The sequence below is a fragment of the Ornithorhynchus anatinus genome, chromosome 14 (genome assembly GCF_004115215.2).
Source record: "Ornithorhynchus anatinus isolate Pmale09 chromosome 14, mOrnAna1.pri.v4, whole genome shotgun sequence".
Lineage (NCBI taxonomy): Eukaryota > Metazoa > Chordata > Mammalia > Monotremata > Ornithorhynchidae > Ornithorhynchus > Ornithorhynchus anatinus.
In genome coordinates, this window is record NC_041741.1 from 42408629 (window position 1) to 42431369 (window position 22741).

General features: G+C 44.5%; 1 protein-coding gene across 7 annotated transcripts in view; it reads right to left on the reverse strand.

The window, feature by feature from the left end:
• Positions 1 to 22741, reverse strand: part of LARGE1 (LARGE xylosyl- and glucuronyltransferase 1) — a 349906-nt gene that overhangs the window by 242248 nt on the left and 84917 nt on the right. For 3 of the 7 annotated variants that reach the window (XM_029078653.2, XM_029078655.2, XM_039914014.1), the window contains exon 2: positions 2870 to 3054. In XM_029078653.2, the coding sequence (XP_028934486.1) occupies positions 2870 to 2975 (106 nt within the window). In that variant the 5' untranslated portion in view covers positions 2976 to 3054. Of the gene's footprint in view, positions 1 to 2869; positions 3055 to 9005; positions 9026 to 12451; positions 12539 to 22741 lie in introns of those variants that run through there. The other 4 variants (XM_029078657.1, XM_029078658.1, XM_029078654.2 and 1 more) reach the window with 3 other exon arrangements.

The following is a 22741-nucleotide window of genomic DNA, read 5'->3' on the forward strand; positions in this document are numbered from 1 at the left end:
TGTTTTTTTAAAAAAACGATGCCTCTTTTACACCTATCCTTCAAATCTATTACACCTCTTTTTCACCTGATGGTTTTAAGACTTTTTTCTCTGTTGCCGTAAAAAAAAATATAGAAAGGTCAATGATTCATGGCATGCTCTGCTTTCATCACTACTTCTCAAAACCATTTGCCAACCTTTTCAAATTTCAAGATGCCATTCCTTCAACTGAGATTATGATTAATCTCAAATGTTCCTGATTTAGGGTAGATCTGGGCTGCTAAAAATAAAATGATAATTGGTGATTACAGGAATAACAGCATGTTGGTGCAAGTTTAAATCAGTTCAGAAATTGATATCCTGTGCCAGCTCAGGACACTGGTTTTAAATGTTTAGGGGTGCACCAATGATGAAAAAGATTGGTTTTCGAATAGAGCTCTCCTTTCTCATCCAGACTGCACACATGGTACTGTGAAAGATTTAAAAAGACTTAAAACAAAGCCAGTTATGAATTATTGGAGTGCAACGTGTGTGAACAATTTTCTGAATGGATGAAAAGCACATTATTTCACATGCCAATAACTCAATAACAGTGGAATACATTACTGAAAGACTCAATATCTGTACCCTCTCCAAATTCATCTTTAAGCAAGGTCTAAGCTGGTTGAAAGTTAATTTTGAAGGGGAAAAAGCTATATAACTTTTAACATTCATATATGTGTAGATAGTCCAGAAACTTTCATTTCTCCAAAGGAGAATCCAAACTTACCAAAGAAAAAAATATTTTAGGACCCCACCCGGGAAAGATTCAATTAGTCTGATCTGATCATTCCTAGATGCAAAATTCCGGAAGCAAAATCAACTCACACACAGTACACAGAGCAGCTCACCCCTGAGCTAATTCTCACCTAGGCACCATGGAGTAAGCCAAAACTAATGGAAATAAATAGACCTAAAAAATATATTCCAGCACATTTTATGTATTAAATTTCACCGAATGCCGGCGGTTCCTGTGGTTCTTATTTATGGCTCCACCTGCTTTGAAATGGAAAATTTGAGAGCATTGATGAATGGATCATAAAGTTGTTATGTTAAACTACAGAGTGGGTAACCTCTCTGTGGACCCTCCTGGAATGCCTGGAACAACTAGAAAACCTACAGAAGCTTCCTGGGTTGCCTCTGACGGTAACAACTCTCCCCTAAGAAGTGCTGGTTTTCCTTACCAGAAGTGATCTTCATTGAAGAAAGAGAGAGAGAGAGAAAGGGGAAGAGAGAAGGGTGGGGGGGGGGGGGGGGGCAGACTCTACTTTCCTCTCGCTTTTGTACTCAGACTAGCTAATCTTAAAAAGCAAAATGCAATTTTTCACACCAGTTAGCAACTTGCCTAAGAAGGGCACGAAGCGTGAAAAAGGGAAACTGCTGGAAATATAGTAGTTACTGAAGACAACCTTCTGGAAACTGAGAAGAAAAAGAAGAGAATTGATAGAATTTATTGAGTGTCTACTGTATGCAAAGCACCATACTAAGCAAATGGAAGAGTACAATTGTTGGTTTCAATATGTATGAAGTCATGGCTAGTTAGTGATATTATATGCTTCTCGAGAGAGGGGTCATCTCTACTAATCGTATTGAATATTCCAAAGTCTTGGTACAGTGTTCTTCCCACTGCTCAATAAATACCATTGCTTGCCGTATTAATAAATACCACAACTAACTAGAAAGCATTGAGCACTTAATCATGCAAAACAATATACTACGTACATGGGAGAGAACTAAAAAGGCAAAAGACAAAATTCCTGCCTTTGAGGATCTTACAATCTTTCAAAGCTTTTAAGACGACCATTGCTTCCTTTCACTCAGCCAATTATTGTGCACCTACGGTGTGCAGAGCACAGATTCGGTAACTAACTCCAAATGCTTGGGAAAGTAGAATAGATGGAGGTGACACAATCCCTGCCCAAAGGGAACACACAATCTTAACAGAGGAGACAATCAGTAAAGAACCGACTGGAGTTAAAACGTGCTTAGTCAGTCAATCGTATTTATTGAGGAGTTGCTGTATGTAGATCACCGTACTAAGCACTTGGGAGAGTACAACACAGCAATAAACAGACACAATCGCTGCCCACCAGAGTTGCAGTCTAAATAGCATCTTCCTTCTCCCGCCAAGGCTCGGAGAAATCATTTTTCTGGCTATTCAATTCCTCTCTTTCGCATAGTAAGGCGGATGTGCACAAGAGAAGCAGCGTGGCTCAGTGCTCAGTGGAAAGGGCACGGGCTTTGGAGTCAGGGGTCATGGGTTCGAATCCCGGCTCTGCCACTTGTCAGCTGTGTGACTTTGGGCAAGTCACTTCACTTCTTGGTGCCTCAGTTACCTCATCTGTAAAATGGGGATTAAGACTGTGAGCCCCACGTGGGACAACCGGGATTCCCGTGTCTACCCCAGCGCTTAGAACAGTGCTCGGCACATAGTAAGCGCTTAACAAATACCAACATTATTACAAGCACGCAAGTGTGCACACACACATATACACACACACGCACTCCCCGCCCCATCCTTCGTTTTTAAGATAATGCTATTGATGGCAAAACAAGTAGAATACCTATCAAAACTTCCTGGGTTGCCTCTGACACTGAGAAGTCTCCCCTGTGAAGTGCTTGCTTTCCTTGGCAAAACGGACATTCAGTGAAAAGGGAGACACAGAAACAGAGAGAGGGTGTGTGTGCTGGTTTAGCTGAAAAGGCCAATCGGTAATATCCCAACCATTTCCACGACAGAAGAGGCTCCTTCAGGCTTTCCCACGGGTGAGGATGAGGCCCGGCTGTGTCTGCTAAAGCAGCCGAGAGTATCCAGAGCGCTCTGTCCTTTCACCTTGCTTTTTTCTCTTACCTTCAAAGCTCCCAGCAAACAGGTAAATCCAGGTGATGGCTGGGATAAAGAGAAGAGTCAGAGAGGCAGCCAGGAATTTCCGTCTCCCTCTGCAGATTCCCAGCATTCTCTCTGAAGGGACGATTCCTAATCCAGCACCGTTCCAGTTGGGAGCAAAGAGTCCGCTGTCTCCCTCATATTACTTTCTGAAAGAAAAACAATGGGAGAGAGGGATCAGACGGTTCTGGTATCTTTATACGCATTTCCTGATGACTCTCCCCCACGTAAATGCCTAGAATAGGACACTAGCCCAGGAGAACCCACAAGGGTAGAAATGCCTTCCACAAAAAACACCCACATTGTCTATAATCAGTGAATTATATGATGAAATTAGAGAGATTTAACTTCCTGCCACCTGTGGAAGGCTCCCCAGGAAGTCACCTGAGACTAAGGAAAGAATCACCTGATTCAGCTATGATTTCACTCCTGGGAAGTCAGCAGATAAAGGAAAAATGGGGAGCGTGAACCCTTTTAATGATAGAAATCACTAATTCTAAACAGTTGTCCAAGTTGGTAGACTCTGAAGATGGGAAGATCAGCTAGACAGTCCATAAATGGAACTAGAACAAGAAGAAAATGATTGGAAATGTTTTTCTAAATGCCTTTGAGGTTAATTTCCAGAGCAACACCCAGTTGCACCCTTTATTGAACATTCTCAGGGTTCAGGGAACTGCATTTGGAAAGTATAAATCGAAGACATGACACATTCCCTGCCCACGAGGAGCTTACATTCTAACAGAGCCGCTTACACACTGCTAAAATGAAGCATCCTGATTTGCAAGTCTTTTTTTACTTTGAACTATTCTGATGTTATTGTTCATATATAAACAACCTGCTTCTACATATTTATTCATTCACTAGTACTTACTGAGTCCTGAATCAGAAGTACAACAGGAAGAGACACTGTCCCCATTTTAAAGCATACAAATTGTACGCTTTAAAATTGTAAGCACGAGAATTAAATTGTAAGCACGAAATTGTAAGCACAATTGTAAGCACGAAAATTACAATTAAAATTAAAAATTGTACCCACGAAAATTAAAATTTCATGCACCAGAAGCGGCGTGGCTCAGTGGAAAGAGCACGGGTTTAGGAGTCAGAGGTCATGGGTTCTAATCCCAGCTCTGCCACCTGTCAGCTGTGTGACTTTGGGCAAGTCACTTAACTTCTCGGTGCCTCAGTTACCTCATCTGTAAAATGAGGATTGAGACTGTGAGCCCCACGTGGGACAACCTGATTAACCTGTATCTACCCCAGCGCTTAGAACAGTGCTCGGCACATATTAAGCGCTTAACAAATACCAACATCATCGTCATCATGCATTCAGTGAGAACAGGAGCAAAACTACAGATACAACCGATGATAATCAAGCTATAGTCTTATAGACTCTGTCTGCAGAGTCCCCAAAGGGGATAATAGAGCTGGGAAGAAAGACATGCAATAATTTATAAATAATAAGAAATAGTCATGTAGAAGAGAACGCGAAACAAGGTGTACAAAAGTGATAGGGAAGTAGTGAGTGTGTTATTACTAAGGAGGAAAAAAACAGCTGAGAAGACGTCAGGAAGGATGCAATCCTTAGGGAGTACAAAAAAATGATATAAGTGAATAAATGAAGTTCACAATGTAGTTATGGTAACATATGGTTATATGTGTATGTATACATATTTCTTCACATATATGTATATATACATACCTTTAGAGACGGAGATTCTTCATTTTCAAAGTCAGCACTACTGATAATATGATCCTCTTCAGACAAGCATACTACTAGACATGGCTATATAGATGTGTTTATTATTATTAAGATGAGTTAAACATGGCCTAGACTGACACAACCCAGTTTGGGGGAACTAGTAGGGAAAATTCTTCAGGAGGAAGTGAAAACAAACATTCCAATTTATCTATGAAAATCAAGGCCCGGAAAGACCTTCCAGCAACGAATGGAGACTTGGGAAAACATCAGTAGAGGGACACTTATTGCCATAAAGCCTGATGAGCTTATCATTTACAAAAATCACAAGTTTGGCAGGAGCTTGGAGAACTCTTGGGAGTTGGTCCTTTTCCCCTCGTGCAAGGCTACCCCTGCCAGGGAGGGAAGAGAGCCTGCCTTGCTCTTGGACACCTCCCAGAAAGAAGAATGCATTAACTTTGCAAGAACCTCATTTGGCTTTTAGTAGTCCATACTTCTAGAAAATGTTTCCTCAAGCCTAACCTAAATTCCTCAGGCTGCAGCACAAACACATTTTCCTGCGTTCTTTACCACCTTGCTCTCCTTCAGAAAAAAAAAAAAAGTGATGGAGGAGACAGGAACCAGAAAACTCAGGATGATCTGTGGAGTGGGCGATAGGACAGATGGTAGGAATGTGAATATGACAAAATCCACCTTTTTTTAAAAAACAATGAATTTCTTCTCCCTCACAAATCTTTATCATTTCAGAAGAAAATAGTGTAGCATACAAAAGTGAAAGAGCTAAAACAGGGTGTGGGGTGGCTTTTCTTTAATGGTAGTGCCAGATTCCGAAATTAAACCCAGCAGGTAAGCAATTCCTGTATAGATTTACTTTTGTAAAAATCACACCTCTGCACACACTCATTCTTAAAATCTCAATTTATAGTAAAGGGTCAGGACAGGAAGTCAATTCAAAACTCGGCATCACAAAACCCAAATGAGAAGCAGCAGGTGGGATGGAAGCTAAAACCCAAATACGTGCAAATTCCACTGCATTAACTAAGAGTCCCGAACCCCAAATCTCTGCTGGACTGAATTCACTTCTCCAGTGGAAGAAGGCCAAGGAACTAATCAAGATGGATAGCGACTGGGGAGACAAAACTAAGGAAAAAAGGCACGAAACTACCCTACCTGCAACAAACACGGTACTGGCAGACACTGAACTTCCCATGCTTTCTCGCATTTCTAAAAAGATCTTACATGCGTCTTGGCCAAAGATAATGTCACAAAAGAGAAGCTTTGTGGTCTAGTTGACAGAACACGGACCTGCGAATCAGAAGGACCTGGGTTCCAATCCCGGCTCCACCACTTGCCTGCTGTGTGACCTTGGGCAAATAACTTCTTTTTGCCTCAGTTACCTCATCTGTAAAATGGGCCTTAAGACTGTGAGCCCTGTGTGGGACCCGGGACTGTGTCCAACCCAATTACGTTGTATCCATCCCAGTGCTTAGTACAGTGGCTGGCACATAATAAGCGCTTGACAAGTACCGCAATTAGTATCAGTAGTTGCATTATTACTTAGCATTCACCGTATGGTCCGATAGATGAGAAACGCTCTATGCCTTTGTCCTCCTGGTCCAGAACCAAGGGACAACGCTCCCGAATTTAGTCGTACGTCAGAGTCCCATAGGGGTGGTACCAGTAGTTCTGAGACTAGGAGCGCCCTGAAGGACGGTGTCTGTTTCTAATTCCCACCGGTGTATCCTCTTGCAGCACTCAGTATAGTGCTCTGCACATAGTAAGCGCTTAGTAAACACCATTACTATCGGTCAGTGCAAAGATCAGAGGATCAGGATTCTAATCTACTTGCCTGTTGCCTGACTTTAGAAGAATGATCTAACTTGGCCAAGCATTAGTTTCCTCACCTGTAAAACTGGGATTAAATTCCTGTTTTCCCTTCCCTGAGTTGTGAGCCTTAGAGACCCAGTACTTAGCACAGTGCTTGGCACATATTACACCTTAACAAATACCACAATTATTATTAGTAAGAGCCTACATTACCGAACCAGAGCACATTAGCCCTTCCCAATCAAACACTGTCTGCTCAACCAGGAAGGCCTCAATTGGCTTGTACATTCCGATGAAATATTGCATGCGGTAATTTACTAATCACGTTAGTATTCAGTTTCGATTAGCAGTTTTTAATGAAGGCCTGACAACTGAGTGATGTCGCCTCCTTGCTGGATGTCCAAATGAACAATGCTACTAATTAAGAAAACAAAACCAATGCGTTTTCCTCTGTTTGGCCATCCTACTCTAAGGCTCATTCCGAGGGATGAACACATTTCCCCGCACATTTGCCATGCCTCTTCATCTCATCTGGGAACCTTCCATTTCTTTTTGGGGTTCATTAAAATAAATGCCCAAGAGTTTACGCTGCTTAGGCTATAGTTGCATGGCTCGGTTCTTTATGTAACTCTCCAGCTTTTCCCCTTCTTCCCTTCACAAATTTAATCACAGAATCACATCTGTAATGCTACTCCCTTGGCCCGTCAAACTGTGACAGCCTAAAATACGCCTTCCATTTGCAATCTAGCACCCAACCTTACGAGGAGCTTTTGCACTATTAAATCTCACACCGTTTAAAAACATTGAACTATTCAATATTCCCACAAACAAACTCAGAAATGACCCTGTTATAAAGCCATAATCCCCATCACTTAAGGGGAACACTACCGGTTGTCATGGAAATGGTTTGGCCTTCACAGTTCCTGGACACTGACTTCAACCAGCCTCCATCGGGAGCGTCTTAAGAGAACTCTGGTTCTCAAGACGTGTGAAATGAAAATCGAGAGGAATTGGGTCAGAACCACCTGGTCAGCAGAGGGGAGAGGGGATTAAGAACCTCAGGAGAAAGAAATTGGCCAAATCACACACCTTGTTGGTGCTGCCCACAATATCCAGATCCATGGCTTCTCTTGCCCACAAACTGAGCAGTAACAGCAAGGAATAAGATATCTGGAGTGTGGGGCAACGGCAGAGTGGTAGACTACTGGCCATCCAGACAATCAGCCGGTTCCATTTATTTTCCTGCAAGGCTTCCAGTCAATGACTTAATGCGGCCATGAAAACGAATACTGGACAGCATGCCCAAGACCCAAATCACTGAGGCCTAGTGGAAAGAGCACAGCCTGGGAGTCAGAGGATCTAAATTCTAATCCCAGATCTGTCACTTGTCTGCTGTACGATCCTGGGTAAGTCAGTTAACTTCTCTGTGCCTCAGTTCCCTCATCTGTAAAATGGGGATTAAGACTGTGAGCCTCATGTGGAACAGAGACTGGGTCCAATCTGATTAGCTGTATCTACCCCAGTGTTTGGCACACAGTAAGCACTTAAATACCATTAAAAAAAAATCAGTCAAAACGTATTCTGCCTCTCCTCTTCAGTGCCTTTTAGTTTCTAGCCACATCGCTTTTAGCAGGAAATATTAGGGATCAGAGGGAAATGTTAGGGGCAGAAGAGGGAACACTCTCATCCAGGAAGATGAATTTCCAAGAGGGCAGCCAACACACAGCTCTTCCACAGATCCCTCAGAGCCACTGGGGGACACAAATACTCTGAGGGTGGGGATGGATCACTGGTCTAACCCAGTACAGCATTGCTTATGTGCTTGTGTTCCACAGGAATCTGTGACAGTGGAGGGTCTTATCTATGTCTATGTCTTATCTATATCTACAAATATCTTATTTAGTGTATCTAGATGACTGACAGGCTGAAAGTCTGTGGCTCGGATCCCAGAGATATAAAATGGGAATATCTGTTTCCAAGACTCTCATCCGGATTTCATAAGGATTACCAGGAGACTGTGGAACATTTTGAGCTCGTGGACAAAAATGCTGCTTCAGAAAGGGCAAATTCTGGCTCCCAGGCTAAAAATTGCCACTTAAAAGTCGCAAACAAGTCCAGGGTCAGTCAGTCAATCATATTTACTGAGGTCTTACTGCGTGCAGAGCACTGCATTAAGGACCCGGGAGAGAACAAGACAACAAGAAATAGACACATCCCCTGCCCATACGGAACTTAAAGTCTAGAGGGGGAGACTGACATTAAGAGAAATAAATAAACTCATAGATACGTATATAAGTGCTGTGGGGCTGGGACAGGGGACGAATACGGGGAGCAAGTGTCTGGATCATGCAGAAGGGAGTAGAAGAAGAAGATGGGAAGACTTGGTTAGGGAAGGCCTCTTGGAGGAGATGGGCCTTCAATAAGACTTTGAAGGTGGGGAGAGTAATTATCTGTCGGAAGAATATGGAACGCTTCGGTGACATCCGTCCTCAGCTTCAGCTTCTAGTCTAGACCATACTCTAAAGTGGGAGAAGAAAGAAAATAGAGGAGCGACTGGGAAGGAACCATTTGACTCACGTCAGTGACCGAAAAATTTCCAGAGTTCTCCCACCCATCGCTGCCCTGTTTCAAAGAAGCGACGACAGAGACTGACTCTCCTGAAAAAAAAAAAGGCCTATCACTACATGGCAGTGTTAAATAACTAAAAATAACTGCAAACACTGGATTTTTCTTTTTGCTAATGGTATTTCTATAGCACTTACTATGTGCCAGGCACTGTACTAAGCACTGGCTGGGGTAGATACACTCTAATCAGGTTGGACACAGTTGATGTCTCACGTGGAGCTCACAGTTTTAGTCCTCATTTACAGATGAGGTAATTGAGTCACAGAGAAATGAAGTGACTTGCCCGAGGTCACCCAGCAGAAAAACAGCGGAACTGAGAGTAGAACCCAGGTCCTTCTGACTCCCAGGCCTATGCTCTATCCACTCTATCATGCTACTGAGAGTAAACAATCCCATCTCTCTCGTGGGAAAAAATGTATTCAATATACACTTGGCCCCAAAGTAGGATCCAAGCTTTACAATCAAAAATCTCCCTTTATTAACATTTTTTTTCAGAATTCAAGCAATAATAATGATGGTATTTGTTAAGTGCTTACTATGTGCCAAGCACCGTTCTAAGCGCTGGGGTCAATAGCAGGTTGGACACAATCCCTGTCTCCCATGGGGCTCACAGTCTTAATCCCTATTTTGCAGGTGAGGAAACGGAATCCCAGAGAAGTTAAGTGACTTGTCCAAGATCGCACATCAGACATAAGGCAGAGCCAGGATGAGAACCTGGGTCCTTCTGACTCCCATGCCCCTGCTTGATCCACTAATCCACACATTCCCTCTCAACCGGCAACCTGCCAGCAGAAAACACAATCCGCACCAGGGGGCTATTAGTGGGACTTGCCCAAGAAAGAGGCTTATACAGTCCACTGTGTAACTTGCTACCATGAAACTAACCAGGTGGCCATACAGGAGACAGCTAACCAGGAAATCTCGCACTGGACAGGAAATCAGGAGACACCGGACCCCTCCGCTAACTATAAGACAAGAGGGAAAAATCACTTGACCGATCTAGGCCTCGCTATTTCCACCTGTAAAATGGAACTGATGAGGCCTGGCACAACCTCCATCGCTGACACCTATGGCAAGGAGAGAGGCGAGAGCACTGGGGGTTAGAAATGGACAACCCTGGGTACTGTTCATCACTGACATTAATATTTTTGCTTCATGACTTGCCCTGGAGGCCATACAATCCACATTCCCCACCCTCAGTAAATCCACTTGTCCAGTCCAAAATCTCCCTAAGCCTGCGGCCTGAGGATTTTGCGCAACGTACCAAGTAAATGCACTGAGTAAAATAAACAGGATGAACGCTCCGAAAACAAAACGAGACACTGCCGACTCCCACTGGATAGGGGAGAGGGGAGGTTTCCAAGACTCTGCCCCCAACATTATGTGCTCCTATAGCCAGAAACCAGGCCGTTGAGTCAATAATCATATAAATCATATTTATTGAGCACTGTGTGCACAGCACTCTACTAAGAGCTAAGGAGAGTAGAATATAACAAACAATATACCTTTTTGTTCGCAGGGAATGTCACTGTTTACTGTTGTAGTGTACTTTCCCCAGCGCTTAGTACAATGCTCTGCACACAGCAAGTGCTCAATAAATATGAATGAACAAACAACATAATAAATGGAGGGAGATTCTTTATGCATCATCAGAATGCAGGAACAAGATTTGTGAAAATGATTCCCAACGGCCTGGAGCACCAAAAAAGCATATGGAGGAGACAGCGTCTGTTAATTTTGTAAAGCTGACTGAAGGGAGAAGAGACTGGAGGAAATGTAGACAATTTATGAGGGGTTACATGGGTTCAGAGTATGTCATTACAGGACATTAGATCGTGTCATGAGCTGCAATTCATTTTGGTCAGCTTCTCTCTGAAAGCCCCCCGTCCTTGGCAGAAAAGGGATAGATAGCATCAATCCCAACCCTCATTAGTCTTCTTTCCTTATTTCCACCCCTCCCACATCACATTATATCATCTGGATTCCGGTTTATAAGGCTGGTGCTCAAATTTAATAGAGTTGTCGATAGGCTGATTGTGTGGTTATTATTCCCAGCGAAGAGATATCTCCACGACTGCTCAGGTAGAAGACCAAACAGGGGGAAAAAACCAAATCCTAAATTAATCAAAATTTTCCATTACATTATTTAACTTCTGGGAACAATGCATTCTCCCACGGATCTTTAATGTGAATCGACCCTTCTTGAGGGAACACACTTTTATCAGGTCACGGCATAACAAAAAAAAGAGTTGGCTTTTTCACTGCATGGTTAGCAAGAGCCCCAGCTGCTTAGTTTTTTAATGGTATTTGTTAAATGCTTACTGTGTACCAGGCACTATTCTAAGCACCGGGGTAGGTACAAGCTAATCAGGTCGGGCACAGTCCATGTTCCACATGGGGCTCACAGTCTTCATCCCCGTTTTACAGATGAGGTAACCGAGGCACAGAGAAGTTAAGTGACTTGTCCAAGCTGACAAGAGACAAGTGGCGGAGCAGGATCGGAACCCAAGTCCTTCTGACTTCCAGGCTCACGCTCTAACCATAAGACAACACTGCTTCTGTAGCATGATAACTGTTCAACCGCATTTTCTGTTTTGTGGGCAACTCGCCTGCATTTGGGGCCTAAAGCAGAGCGAGGTCATCTGAGCTGTTCCCTTCATAGGTATTTTAGCTCTCCGAGTTTACCCAAAGAAATTTTCTCTGGGTACAGGGACTATATTGCCAAGTCTGTTGTACTGTACTCTCTCAAGGGCTTAGTAGAGTGCTCTGCACACACTAAGTGCTTAATAAAAAATTGACTGATTGATAAACCTACCTTCTCCATCCCGCCAGTACCTCCTCACTGTACCCTGATCTCATCGATCTCACCGTGACCTCTCGCCCATGTCCTGTCTCTGGTCTGGAACGCCCTCCCTCCTCATATCCGCCAGACTGTGAGCCCGTCATTGGGCAGGGATTGTCTCTATCTGCCGCCGAATTGGACATTCCAAGTGCTTTGTAGAGTGTTCTGCACATAGTAAGCGCTCAATAAATACTATTACATAAATGACAGAAAATTACTCTTCCCACATGAAAGTCTTGATGAAAGCAAATCTCCTCCAAGAGGCCTTCCCTAAGCCCTCTTTTCCTCTTCTCCAACTCCTTTCTGTGTCGCTCAGACTTGCTCCCTCTACCTCTGCACTCAGCCCCCCAGCACTTGGGTGCATTTCTGTAATTTATTAATATAGACGTCTGTCTCCCCCCCTAGACTTTAAGCTCAATGTGGGCAGGGAATGTATCTATTACACTGTACTCTTCCATGGGCTTGGTAAACCTGAGTGTTTGACTGACTGCCATACAGCATCCTCTCAACAATTTCGTTAGAGCACAGTGGTAGAACGAGGGTACGTTCTTCTCACCGTATGAGCCGTTCTGGTGACAGCACCAAGTGGGATCAGAAGAAGAAGTGTTGGTGGTAACCTCTAAGGCACAACTTCTCCTGAATCCAGGTTCCGCAGGGTTGTAATCATCATATTCTAGGAAAACAAGGTTTAGGAAACTTGGGTTTAGCTCGCGTTTATATTACGACTAGTGCCCTGAAACTAAACAATCAATCAATCAGTGGTATTTATTGAGCATTTACTGTGTGCAGAGCACAGCATCTCAAGATCTCTGAATAGTGGACGGTAGGCAGAGAGCTAATAATGTTGGTATTTGTTAAGCGCTTACTATGTGCCGAGCACTGTTCTAAGCGCTGGGGGAGATACAGGGTAATCAGGTCCCACGCGGGGCTCACAGTCTTAATCCCCATTTTCCAGATGAGGTAACTGAGGCACAGAGAAGTTAAGTGACTTGCCCAAAGTCACACAGCTGACGAGCGGCTGAGCCGGGACTAGAACCCATGACCTCTGACTCCTAAGCCCGTGCTCTTCCCATAGAACAGCCACCTTCTTCATATGGAAAGGGGAAGTAATTTATTACGGGTCACACTGACGGTCATTCTTGGAGCTGGAAATATAATTCACATCTCTTGACATAGCCGTTTTGTTCCAACAGCCTCTAAGTTCCTTGAGGGCAACTCTATTCCACTGTACTAATAATGATAATAATAATTATGGTTTGGGTTTACTGTTTACTATGTGCCAAGCACTGTTGTAAGCGTTGGTGTAGATACAAGTTAATCAGGTCGGACACAGTCCCTGTCCAACATGGGGCTCACACTCTTATCTCCATTTTACAGATGAGTTCACTGAGGCTCAGAGAAGTGAAGTGACTTACCCAAGGGCACGGAGCGAACATGTGGCGGAGCTGGGATTAGAACCCAGGTCCTTCTGCCTCCCTAAGACAGTCCCTAGTGGAGTCTACCCACTGAGCCACGCTGCTTCTCTACTGTACTCTCTCAAGTGCTTAGTGCAGAGCACTACGCACGGTAACAAACTGCTCTGTTCGGTAAGCACTGGCCCTGCATTCTCGATGTGAGATACAAATGCTCATCAATACAAATAAATAAATTACAGGTGTGTACCTAAGTGCTGTGGGACTGGAATGGGGGAAGAACCCAAGCGCTTAATACAGTGCTCTGCACACAATAAGGGCTTAATAAACATAAACGAATGAACGAAAGAAAGATCCCACCATCACCAGCTGCAATGCTTTTACTTTACTCATGCCAACAAGAGCCCTGGAAAGTTAGGATAGTGATGGGGGCCAGGGGAGAGCAGAAGATGAGGATATTCCCAGTAGAGCACAGTCCTGGGCGTCAGAAGGACCTGGATTCCAATTCCGGCTCCGCCTCTTGCCTGCTGTGTGACCTTGGACAAGTCACTTAACTTCTTTGTGCTTCAGTTGCCTCAACTGTAAAACGGGGATTAATAGTGTGAGCTCCACATGGGATACGAACTGCGTTCAACCTGATTAGCTTGTATCTACCCCAACGCTAAGTAGGGAAGCGGCGTGGCTCAGTGGAAAGAGACCGGGCTTGGAAGTCAGAGGTCATGGGTTCGAATCCCGGCTCTGCCACTTGGCAACTGTGTGACTGTAGGCAAGTCACTTCACTTCTCTGTGCCTCACTTACCTCATCTGTAAAATGGGGATGAAGACTGTGAGCCTCACGCGGGACAACCTGATTACCCTGTATCTACCCCAGCGCTTAGAACACTGCTCTGCACATAGTAAGCGCTTAACAGATACCAACATTATTTTAGTACCTGGCATGAAGTAGTAAGTGTTTAACAAATACCATAAAAAAGTAGATCCTATATCCTGCTGTTTCACGGATCCATAATCCATAATCTATATTAATGGCTGTTTCTCCCTGTAGTCTGCAAACTCTTTGTGGGCTGGACTGCAGCTTCCAACTCTGTGGTACTGTATAACAATTCAAGTGCTTTGAACGGTGCTCTTTTTTTTTTAATGGTATTTGTTTTAAACACTTAGTGCGTGACAGGAGCTGTACTAAGCACTGGGGTAGAAACATGCAAATCAAGCTGGTCAGGGTCCACATGGGGTTCGCAGGCTCAATCGCCATTTTACAGATGAGGTAACTGAGGCGCAGAGAAGTTATCTGACTTGCCCAAGGTCGCGCAGCAGACAAGTGGCAGAGCCGGGATCAGAACCCAGCTCCTTCTGACTTCCAGGCCCGTGCTCTCTCCACTAGGCCAGGAAGTGCTCAATAAATGCCACTGACTGACTGATAATGGATGACCGGGCTTGACTGACTCTTAGAAATTTCTTCCCATCCTTTATTTTGTCCTAGCCTCCATGCGAGTCTTCTTTGCTAAAGATTGCAGGATGGTCTGGTGGAAAGAGCAAAGGACTGGAAGTCAGAAGAACTAGATTCTAACCCCAGCTCTACCACTTGCCAGCTGTGATACCTTGGGCCAGTCACTTCTCTTTGCTTTGGTTTTCTCATCTGGAAAATGGGGATTCGATGTCCACTCTGCTTCCCCAAAGACTGTGAGTCCTGTGAGACAGAGAATGTGTCTGAATTGACTATATTGCCTCTACCCTAGTGCTTAGCACAGTTGTTGGCACATAGTAAGCACTTAAGAAATTACACACTTATTATTGGCTACCGACAGGCATTAAGCACCTGTGATTACCATCCCCCTCGGTAACCAAGAAATGACTTTGATCCAAGTCACTTCTTCGAGTAAAAAGAAAACCACCCTGCCTGAAGACATTAATCAATTTGCTTTAGGCATCCAGACACTTCACTGGATGCTGTATTTTTAATGGCCTCTGCTTTTCCCTCTCTTTGCTGTTAATCCCCTCTCTAGAATTTGAGATGAACTCAGGATTTCATTCTTTAAAACAGTGTTCAGCTACGTCTAGACGACGCAAGACACTAGATAGCTGCAACTCATAAAATATATAAACAGTCTAGTTAATAAGCACCAGTTCATTAGTTGTGGCCCTGTCAGGAGAAGCCAACAGCTGTGATAACACACAAAGCTTTCACCCACCTCAAAAGTCAAGCTAAACGCCTTCCATTTTTATCACCCAATTCATAACCTTGCTGTCTTGCTTTAAGAATCAATAGCTCAGTTGTTTTGGTATCCAATAAATTTGTCTTATTTTGGACATTTTTCATTTCCTGTGCCACGCGAGTTGAGTGGGATAAGGTAAATTGCTCCTTTCGCACCATTTTCGTTTTAAATCTATAATTTCCCATTGGCATGTTCTGCAAGTCAGTGGCAGAAAAAAATATTATACAGTCTATGCCCTGTGGCTTTCAGCACTTCCCAAATAATAACTGGCGGGGGGGAGAGGGTGGATCTAAAGGAAAGTTTAACCTGAAAGTCAGCTACTTTTAATATTAGCGCTCAAACTTATGAACGTGAATACCAATCAACGGCAGTGCCACGTTTGGACACGAGATGGCTCATTTTTTGATCCAGATGGCTTTACTAGGAAGGAAATAAGCTGAAATACCTCAAGGCAATGAAAAATGACGCTGATGAACCTACCCGTGAAATATAAACAATTTTTCCTGGGAAAAGTCACAGGTAGGCTGTAGATGATCAAAATATCTACACAATAGAAACACCACAGGTATCCTTAAAGCAAATCTCTGTAAGAGAAAACCCATTTCACTCAAACACGTGCAGCTGAATCCAAGACACTCCCTTGGTCCAACGATTCAGTACAATATCAGTGGCTTTATTATTTGTTAAAAATTCTCTTGGGATGGCTTCTCTTGCAAACAGGGGAGGCCTTCAGCCTCCTCCAGAGTCAAGAGACAAGGTAACGAAGACTGGAAGCCGAATATAATCTGTGCTCCAATTCTTTAAATTCAAGGGGAGAGAGGGGACTTATAAGATTTCCCTGCCACAGATTTAGGGAAGCTCAACTGGACTCATCTGTCACTCTCCAAAATTCTTTCTCAACAGATCTTTCACCTACTGACTTTCCAACCTTGTGTTCAGTAGGTCAGCAGTTATGGGAAGAAAATGGAGCGAGTGAAATCACTTTAAAGACCCACTCCACTCAAGCTTCTGCCGGCAGAGAGGTGGAGGGGAGGGAAAGGGATGCTGCCGAGTGTAAACAAAAGCCGTAAGCCACAGCCTGATCCAGAAATGAGGAAAAGTATTTTTTAACTCCATACTTCGACATCCTTACAGAAGCAGCGTGGCTTAGTGGAAAGAGCACGGGCTTGGGAGTCAGAGGACGTGGGTTCTAATCCTGGGTCCGCCACTTGTCTGCTGTGTGACCTGGGGCCTTAACTTCTCCGTGCCTCGAGAAAAATAGGGATTAAGACAGCGAGCGCCACATGGGACAACCTGATTATCTTGTATCTACCTCAGTGCTTAGAACAGTGTTTGGCACATAGTAAGCACTTAAATATCACTATTATTATTAATCAGTTTTTTCTTAATGTATGCAAACACACCAGGAACCTGTAATGGGCATGTCCACTATTTGAAGCGAGCTACCCAACATTTCCACAAAAATCAATGATAGGGTCAGAATGAGAGGGTCCTATGTTTCCCGTGGGCTATTCGCCCCTATAAATGGAAGCTTCCTTTCAATCCCCACAAATGAGAAGCAGCACACCTAATGGAAAGAGCACGGACCTGGGACAGTAAGCGCTCGGCAAACTGTATTATCGTATGGTGCTTATTAAGTACTTACTATGAGCAAAGCACTGTACTAAGTGCTTGGGAGAGTACCATATAACGATAGACACATTCCCTGCCGCAACAAACTTACAGTCTAGAGGGGAAAACAGACATTAATACAAGTAAATACATAAAGTATAGATATGTTCAGATTTGGGGCTGGGAGTGATTAATAAAATGACTACGTATAAATATATGTGTAAATAAAAGTAAATAAAATAATAATAATGCCAGCAATAATAACGATGTTCCTATTCTCTCAGGGATCATGGCATCCTGACTCATAGAAGACTTTTTAAGTTGGCCAGACTGTACCACATCACTGTCTTCCAGCTGCAATGCGGGAAGGCTTCCTAACGCCCAGAAGCAGATGAAAGGTAGAGAGAAGAAAATGCCCACATCCTGCCTCTGGCCTGAAAAGCCCGCCCTCCTCAAATCTGACAGATAATTACCCTGCCTCACCCTTCGAAGCTTTATTGAAGGCACACTTCCTCCAGGAGGTCTTCCCTGATTAAGCCTCCCCTTTCCTCTTCTCCCACTCCCTTCTGCCTCACCGTGACTTGCTCCCTTTGTTTTTCCCCCTCCCAGCCCCACAGCACTTATGTACCCATCTGTAATTCATTTATTTATAGTAATGACTGTCACACCCCAACTGGACTGTAAGTTCGCTGTGGGCAGGGAATGTGTCTGTTTATGGTTGTACTGTACTCTCCCAAGCGCTTAGTACAGTGCTCTGCACACAGTAAGTGCTCAATAAATACAACTGAATGAATGACAAAAGGGTGCGGGGCTAGAAGAGCATCCCTGGGCAGGCTGAGAGGAAAGCCGACTCTTTGGCTGTAAACCCAAGGCCAGACAAATCAAGCACTCCCCAATAAGTGAGAGTTGTTTGGGGGGCCCCATAGTTCAGAGGCCAGAAGTAAGCAGTATGGCATAGTGGACAGAGCATGGGCGTTGGAGTCAGAAGCTCATGGCTTCTAATCCCAACTCCGCCACTTGTCTGCTGTGTGACCTTGGGCACCTCACTTCACTTCTGTGGGCTTCAGTTACCTCATCTGTAAAATGGGGATTAAGACTGTGAGCCCCAGGGGGGACAGTGACTGAGTCCAGCTCAATCTGCTTTTATCGTACAGTGCCTGGCACATAATAAGCACTTGGCAAATACTAGAATTATTATTATTCTAGGTCTGTCTGTCCCATCCCCAATCAATCAATCCAAGGTATTTATTGAGCACCTACTGTAAGTAGGGCACTGTACTTAGCAGTCCCATTCACATAAAGTCAGTAGAGAGATGATGTTCTTAGCCCAGTGGCTAATGTGCATTCCCCCATAATCTCGCCCATTAATTAACGATAGTGATTGGGTGCTTATTGCGGGCAGAGCAGTATACTACGCGTTTGGAAGAATAAAATACAACAGAATGGGTCAACGTGACCCTTGCCCACAAGGAGCTTACGGTCTATCAAGACTCGATTCTCAAAATGGAGAGAAAAGCAGCGCTGGGCTGGCACAATAATTTACATTTTGCTCCCCTGTTCAGTTGCACCAAAGGACAGCTATTCATACTAAAGTAGTCTGGAGGTTCAAATAGAAGGGCTATTCCCCAGTTATCAGTAGCATTACCGCTCTAATATGGAAATGTCCTTGATGTTCCTAAACTTTAAAAAATAAAAATAAAAAAATCAGCACCCCTAGACAAACCGGATCATTTCCACAAGCTTCTCTCAGCTCCAAGAAAACCAAAGCCCCCAAACTCACTGTCTCTGTGATCGCCAGTGGTGTCAGAGAAATACATTTCTGCCCCAATTTGTTCTTGTTTACAAATACTTTTAAGCCGTCTGTCAAACCAAATGGGTCTGTCCACCAGATGAGATCCCAATTTTCCAAGTTCATTAACGCCTCATGAACAGAAGGGGTCACCCTGGTGATTTAATAATTTGGCCCTGCCTCTTGTCAGGGCCACTTAAAAAAAATTTAAACTGTCGAGATAGAAAGGAAATACTATTTGATCCAATTTGTGCACTGCTTACATGCAAACCACTTGCTAGACTCTGCTTGCTAGTTAAAGATGCCACACTCTGTTAGCTTATTATGATTATGGAGGGACAGTGGAGGGAAAATGAGGATTGCAACAACAATTTTCAACAGTGTGTGTGTGTGTGTGTGTGTGTGTGCGGTGGGTTGGGGTAACTACTAATAAACTCAAATTGCACCCAGTGAAGTTTTTCTGCGACATAATTTTGGGCCAACTACTGCACAATCTAACTCTGACCTCCAATTAGAAAAAGATATCTTTTGCAAAAGAAGGTCAAATCGGGGTCAAAATGATAGGAAAAAAACCCAGATGAAGAATTAATTAGTAAGGCCTCATTTTGGCAATCTGATGCTCCAGTTAAAGACTTAACTAGGGCACCCCGTCAAGAGGCAGGGGGGAAAGAGTTTCCGAGTTATTGCAAGGCATCTTAGCCAACTACTCCTTGCTCAGTGGGATATGCTCGTTTTTCACTGCTATTAAAATCATCCTACACACTGAGGGAACAAAAAGATCTCTTAATTCCATGGACTAAAAATAGAATTGAAACTTCCCACAATACGATTCCTCTCCCAACCCCGGCTCCTTATTTAAAGCTTTCTAGCATCAGCCAACTTGATACAGCCCACTTCGTCTCTGAATGGCTCCTAAGTAACTCCAAACTCCCGACAGTCCGGTCGCAGACTATGATCTACAATGGACTGGAATTCCTCCTTCCCCGGCAGGAAGGTGCCTGAAGCTGACCTATCGATAATGATAACGATGGTATTTGTTAAGCGCTTACTATGTGCCGGGGACTGTAATAAGCGCTGGGGGAGATACAAGCAAATTGAGTTGGGCACAGTCCCTAACGTGGGGCTCACAATCTTAATCCCCATTTTACAGATGAGGTAACTGAGGCCCAGAGAAGTGACTCGACACCTTTAACGGAAATAAAACACGCAGCCCGCGTCCTTGAAGACTTACAACTTGATTGGCGGGAGGGAAGGCAAGCAAAAGCCCACAGCCACGTATGCAGCAGGCTTAAAGCGAGACACAAATGGCCAATAAAGAAATTAAACACACGAAAACACACGCACAGGTAGGTCCTTTGCAAAATTTTGCATAAGGAAAACTCACACCACAGTAGCTACCCGTTCTGACCCCACCCACAGACACCCAGCCCCTTTCTTCTGATAACACAGCATTCCCAACCCAGACCGGCTTGCACTGTCGGAAGAGCAATCCCTAATTCCCTGACAGCACTCTAGCCAACGTGTGTATTGAGAGCACATGTCCTGCAGGATCGAGTGTAATTAAATGCAGAGCAAATAAATAGGCATACACAGGAGTGCTAAACTGGCTGAGAAGGCGGGAGATTAGTCAAGGGACGCCTCTCGGAAGAGGTGAGTTTGGGGAGGGCTTTGAAGATCAGCCGGGACAGCTGGGTCGAATTGAGGAGATGGGTACGTGCAAGGGGCGGAGGCATGGTCCGAAGACAGTCACAGAAAGGCACGGTTAGAAGCAGCACGGCACAGTGGATGGAGTGCGGGCCTAGGAGTCAGAAGGTCATGGGTTCTGATTCCAGCTCTGGTCGGCTGCGTGACCTTGCGCAAGTCACTAGACTTCTCTGGGCCTCAGTTATCTGTAAAAGGGGGATTAAGACTGCGACCCCCATGTGGGACAACCTCATTGCCTTCTAGCTACCCCAGCGCTTAGAACATAGTAAGCGCTTAACAAATACCATATTTACTATATTATTAGAAAGGCAGCTTGCGAGGTCGAGACCTATTGTGGAGGAAGAAACCGGCAGGATTTAGAGACGGAGAGAATGTGGGAGGAAAGAGGAAAGAAGAGTCGATCAGATTGTGAGATTCGGATTCGGGAAGACCGGTGGTATCACCGGCGATGACAAAGCTGAGAAGAGGAGATGGTTTAGGAGGGACGACGGGAAGTTCAGCTTTGGACGTATTGAATTTAAGGTGCTGGCAGGTCAACCGGGGGAGATGTAGCTCAGGGAATCACCCGGGACATCCGGCAGAAATTATTTCGGAGCTCGAGTCGTCGGCATTCAGAGCAGGAGGGACGCCGGGGGTTTGGGTAGTCGTCAATCAATTGATCGATAGTATTTACTGAGTGCTTACTGTGTGCAGAGCACTGTGCTAAGCACTTGGGAGAGTACAACGGAGTTGATAGACCCTGCTCAAAATGAGCTTAAAATCTAGAGATAACAATACCTTGGTTTTCTGTAGTACTTCTATTCCTAAAGCACTCTCTCATTAACTAGCTCATTTTAGACTTCAAAACAACCCTGCAACGTAGGTGAGGCAGGGTTATCATGCCCATTGGGCAAATGAGGAAACTGAGGTACACAGAAGTGACTCGCCCACGGTCATAGGGGAGGTTAGCAACATAGCTCGCACTCGAACCCGGGTCCTCCAGCTCCTAGCCTGTCATTCTGCCACTTTGTCACCCTTACACACCCTCTAGACAGTTAGCTCATTGTGGCAGGGAATGTGTCTAATTCTTATATTGTACTTTCCCAAGTACAGTACAGTGCTTTGCACGCAGTAAATGCTCCATAAATACGATTGACCGACTTCCCCTAGTTGGGGGGGGGGGGGGTGGCGGGAAGTCGGGGGACCTCAACTTTTCCAAAGTGAAGCGAGGGGCAGATTCCTACCATCTCAGTGTGGTCTAGTGGATACAGCCCGGGCCTGGGAGTCAAAAGGACCCAGGTGCTAATCCTCACTCTGTTACTTGTCTGTGTGACCTTGGGCAATTACTTAACTTCTCTGTGCCTCAGTGACCTCATCTGTAAAATGGAGATTAAGACTGTGAGCTCCATGTGGAACAGAAACTGTGTTCAACTTACCTTCTAACTACCCCAGCACTGAGAACAGTGCCTGACACATAGTAAGTGCCGAACAAATGCCACCATTATCATTATTAGTATTATTATTATCATCTCCCTGACTCTGGTGGTGACCTTCCTCTCCCGCTCCTCTTCTGATTTGAATGGCAAGGCTCTCTGTGTCATTTCTCTACAGTCCCCTTCAGTTCTCTAGACTGTAAGCTTGATGTGGGAAGGGAATGTTGGGAAGGGAATGTGTCTGTTTATTGCTTGTCGTACTCTCCCAAGCACTTAGTACAGTGCTCTGCACACAGTCAATGCTCAATAAATACAAATGACTGAATGATTGACTCTCCTCTTGCCAGACAGGGGGAGGCTGGAGGGCCCTCTAGACTGTAAACTCATTATGGGCGGTGAACATGTCCACCATTTCTGTTGCACTGTACTCTCCCAAATGATTGGTACAGTGCTCTGCTTATTGTAAGCACTTAATAAATACCATTGATTGATGGAACTTCTTGCAGAGGATAGATATGTTGCAGAGCTGTGTTCTTTTCACTTGCCCCAGGAGAGGAAGGTCGTCACAATTCCGTGGCTTTCCAGGCTTTAGAGCAGGACAGACTGGCACAAACAGTGACGGCTGCCCAGAGAAACTTGTTTTAACAAGATGTTCATCCCCTAGATTCTATTTATTGCTATTGTCCTTGCCTGTCCGTCTCCCCC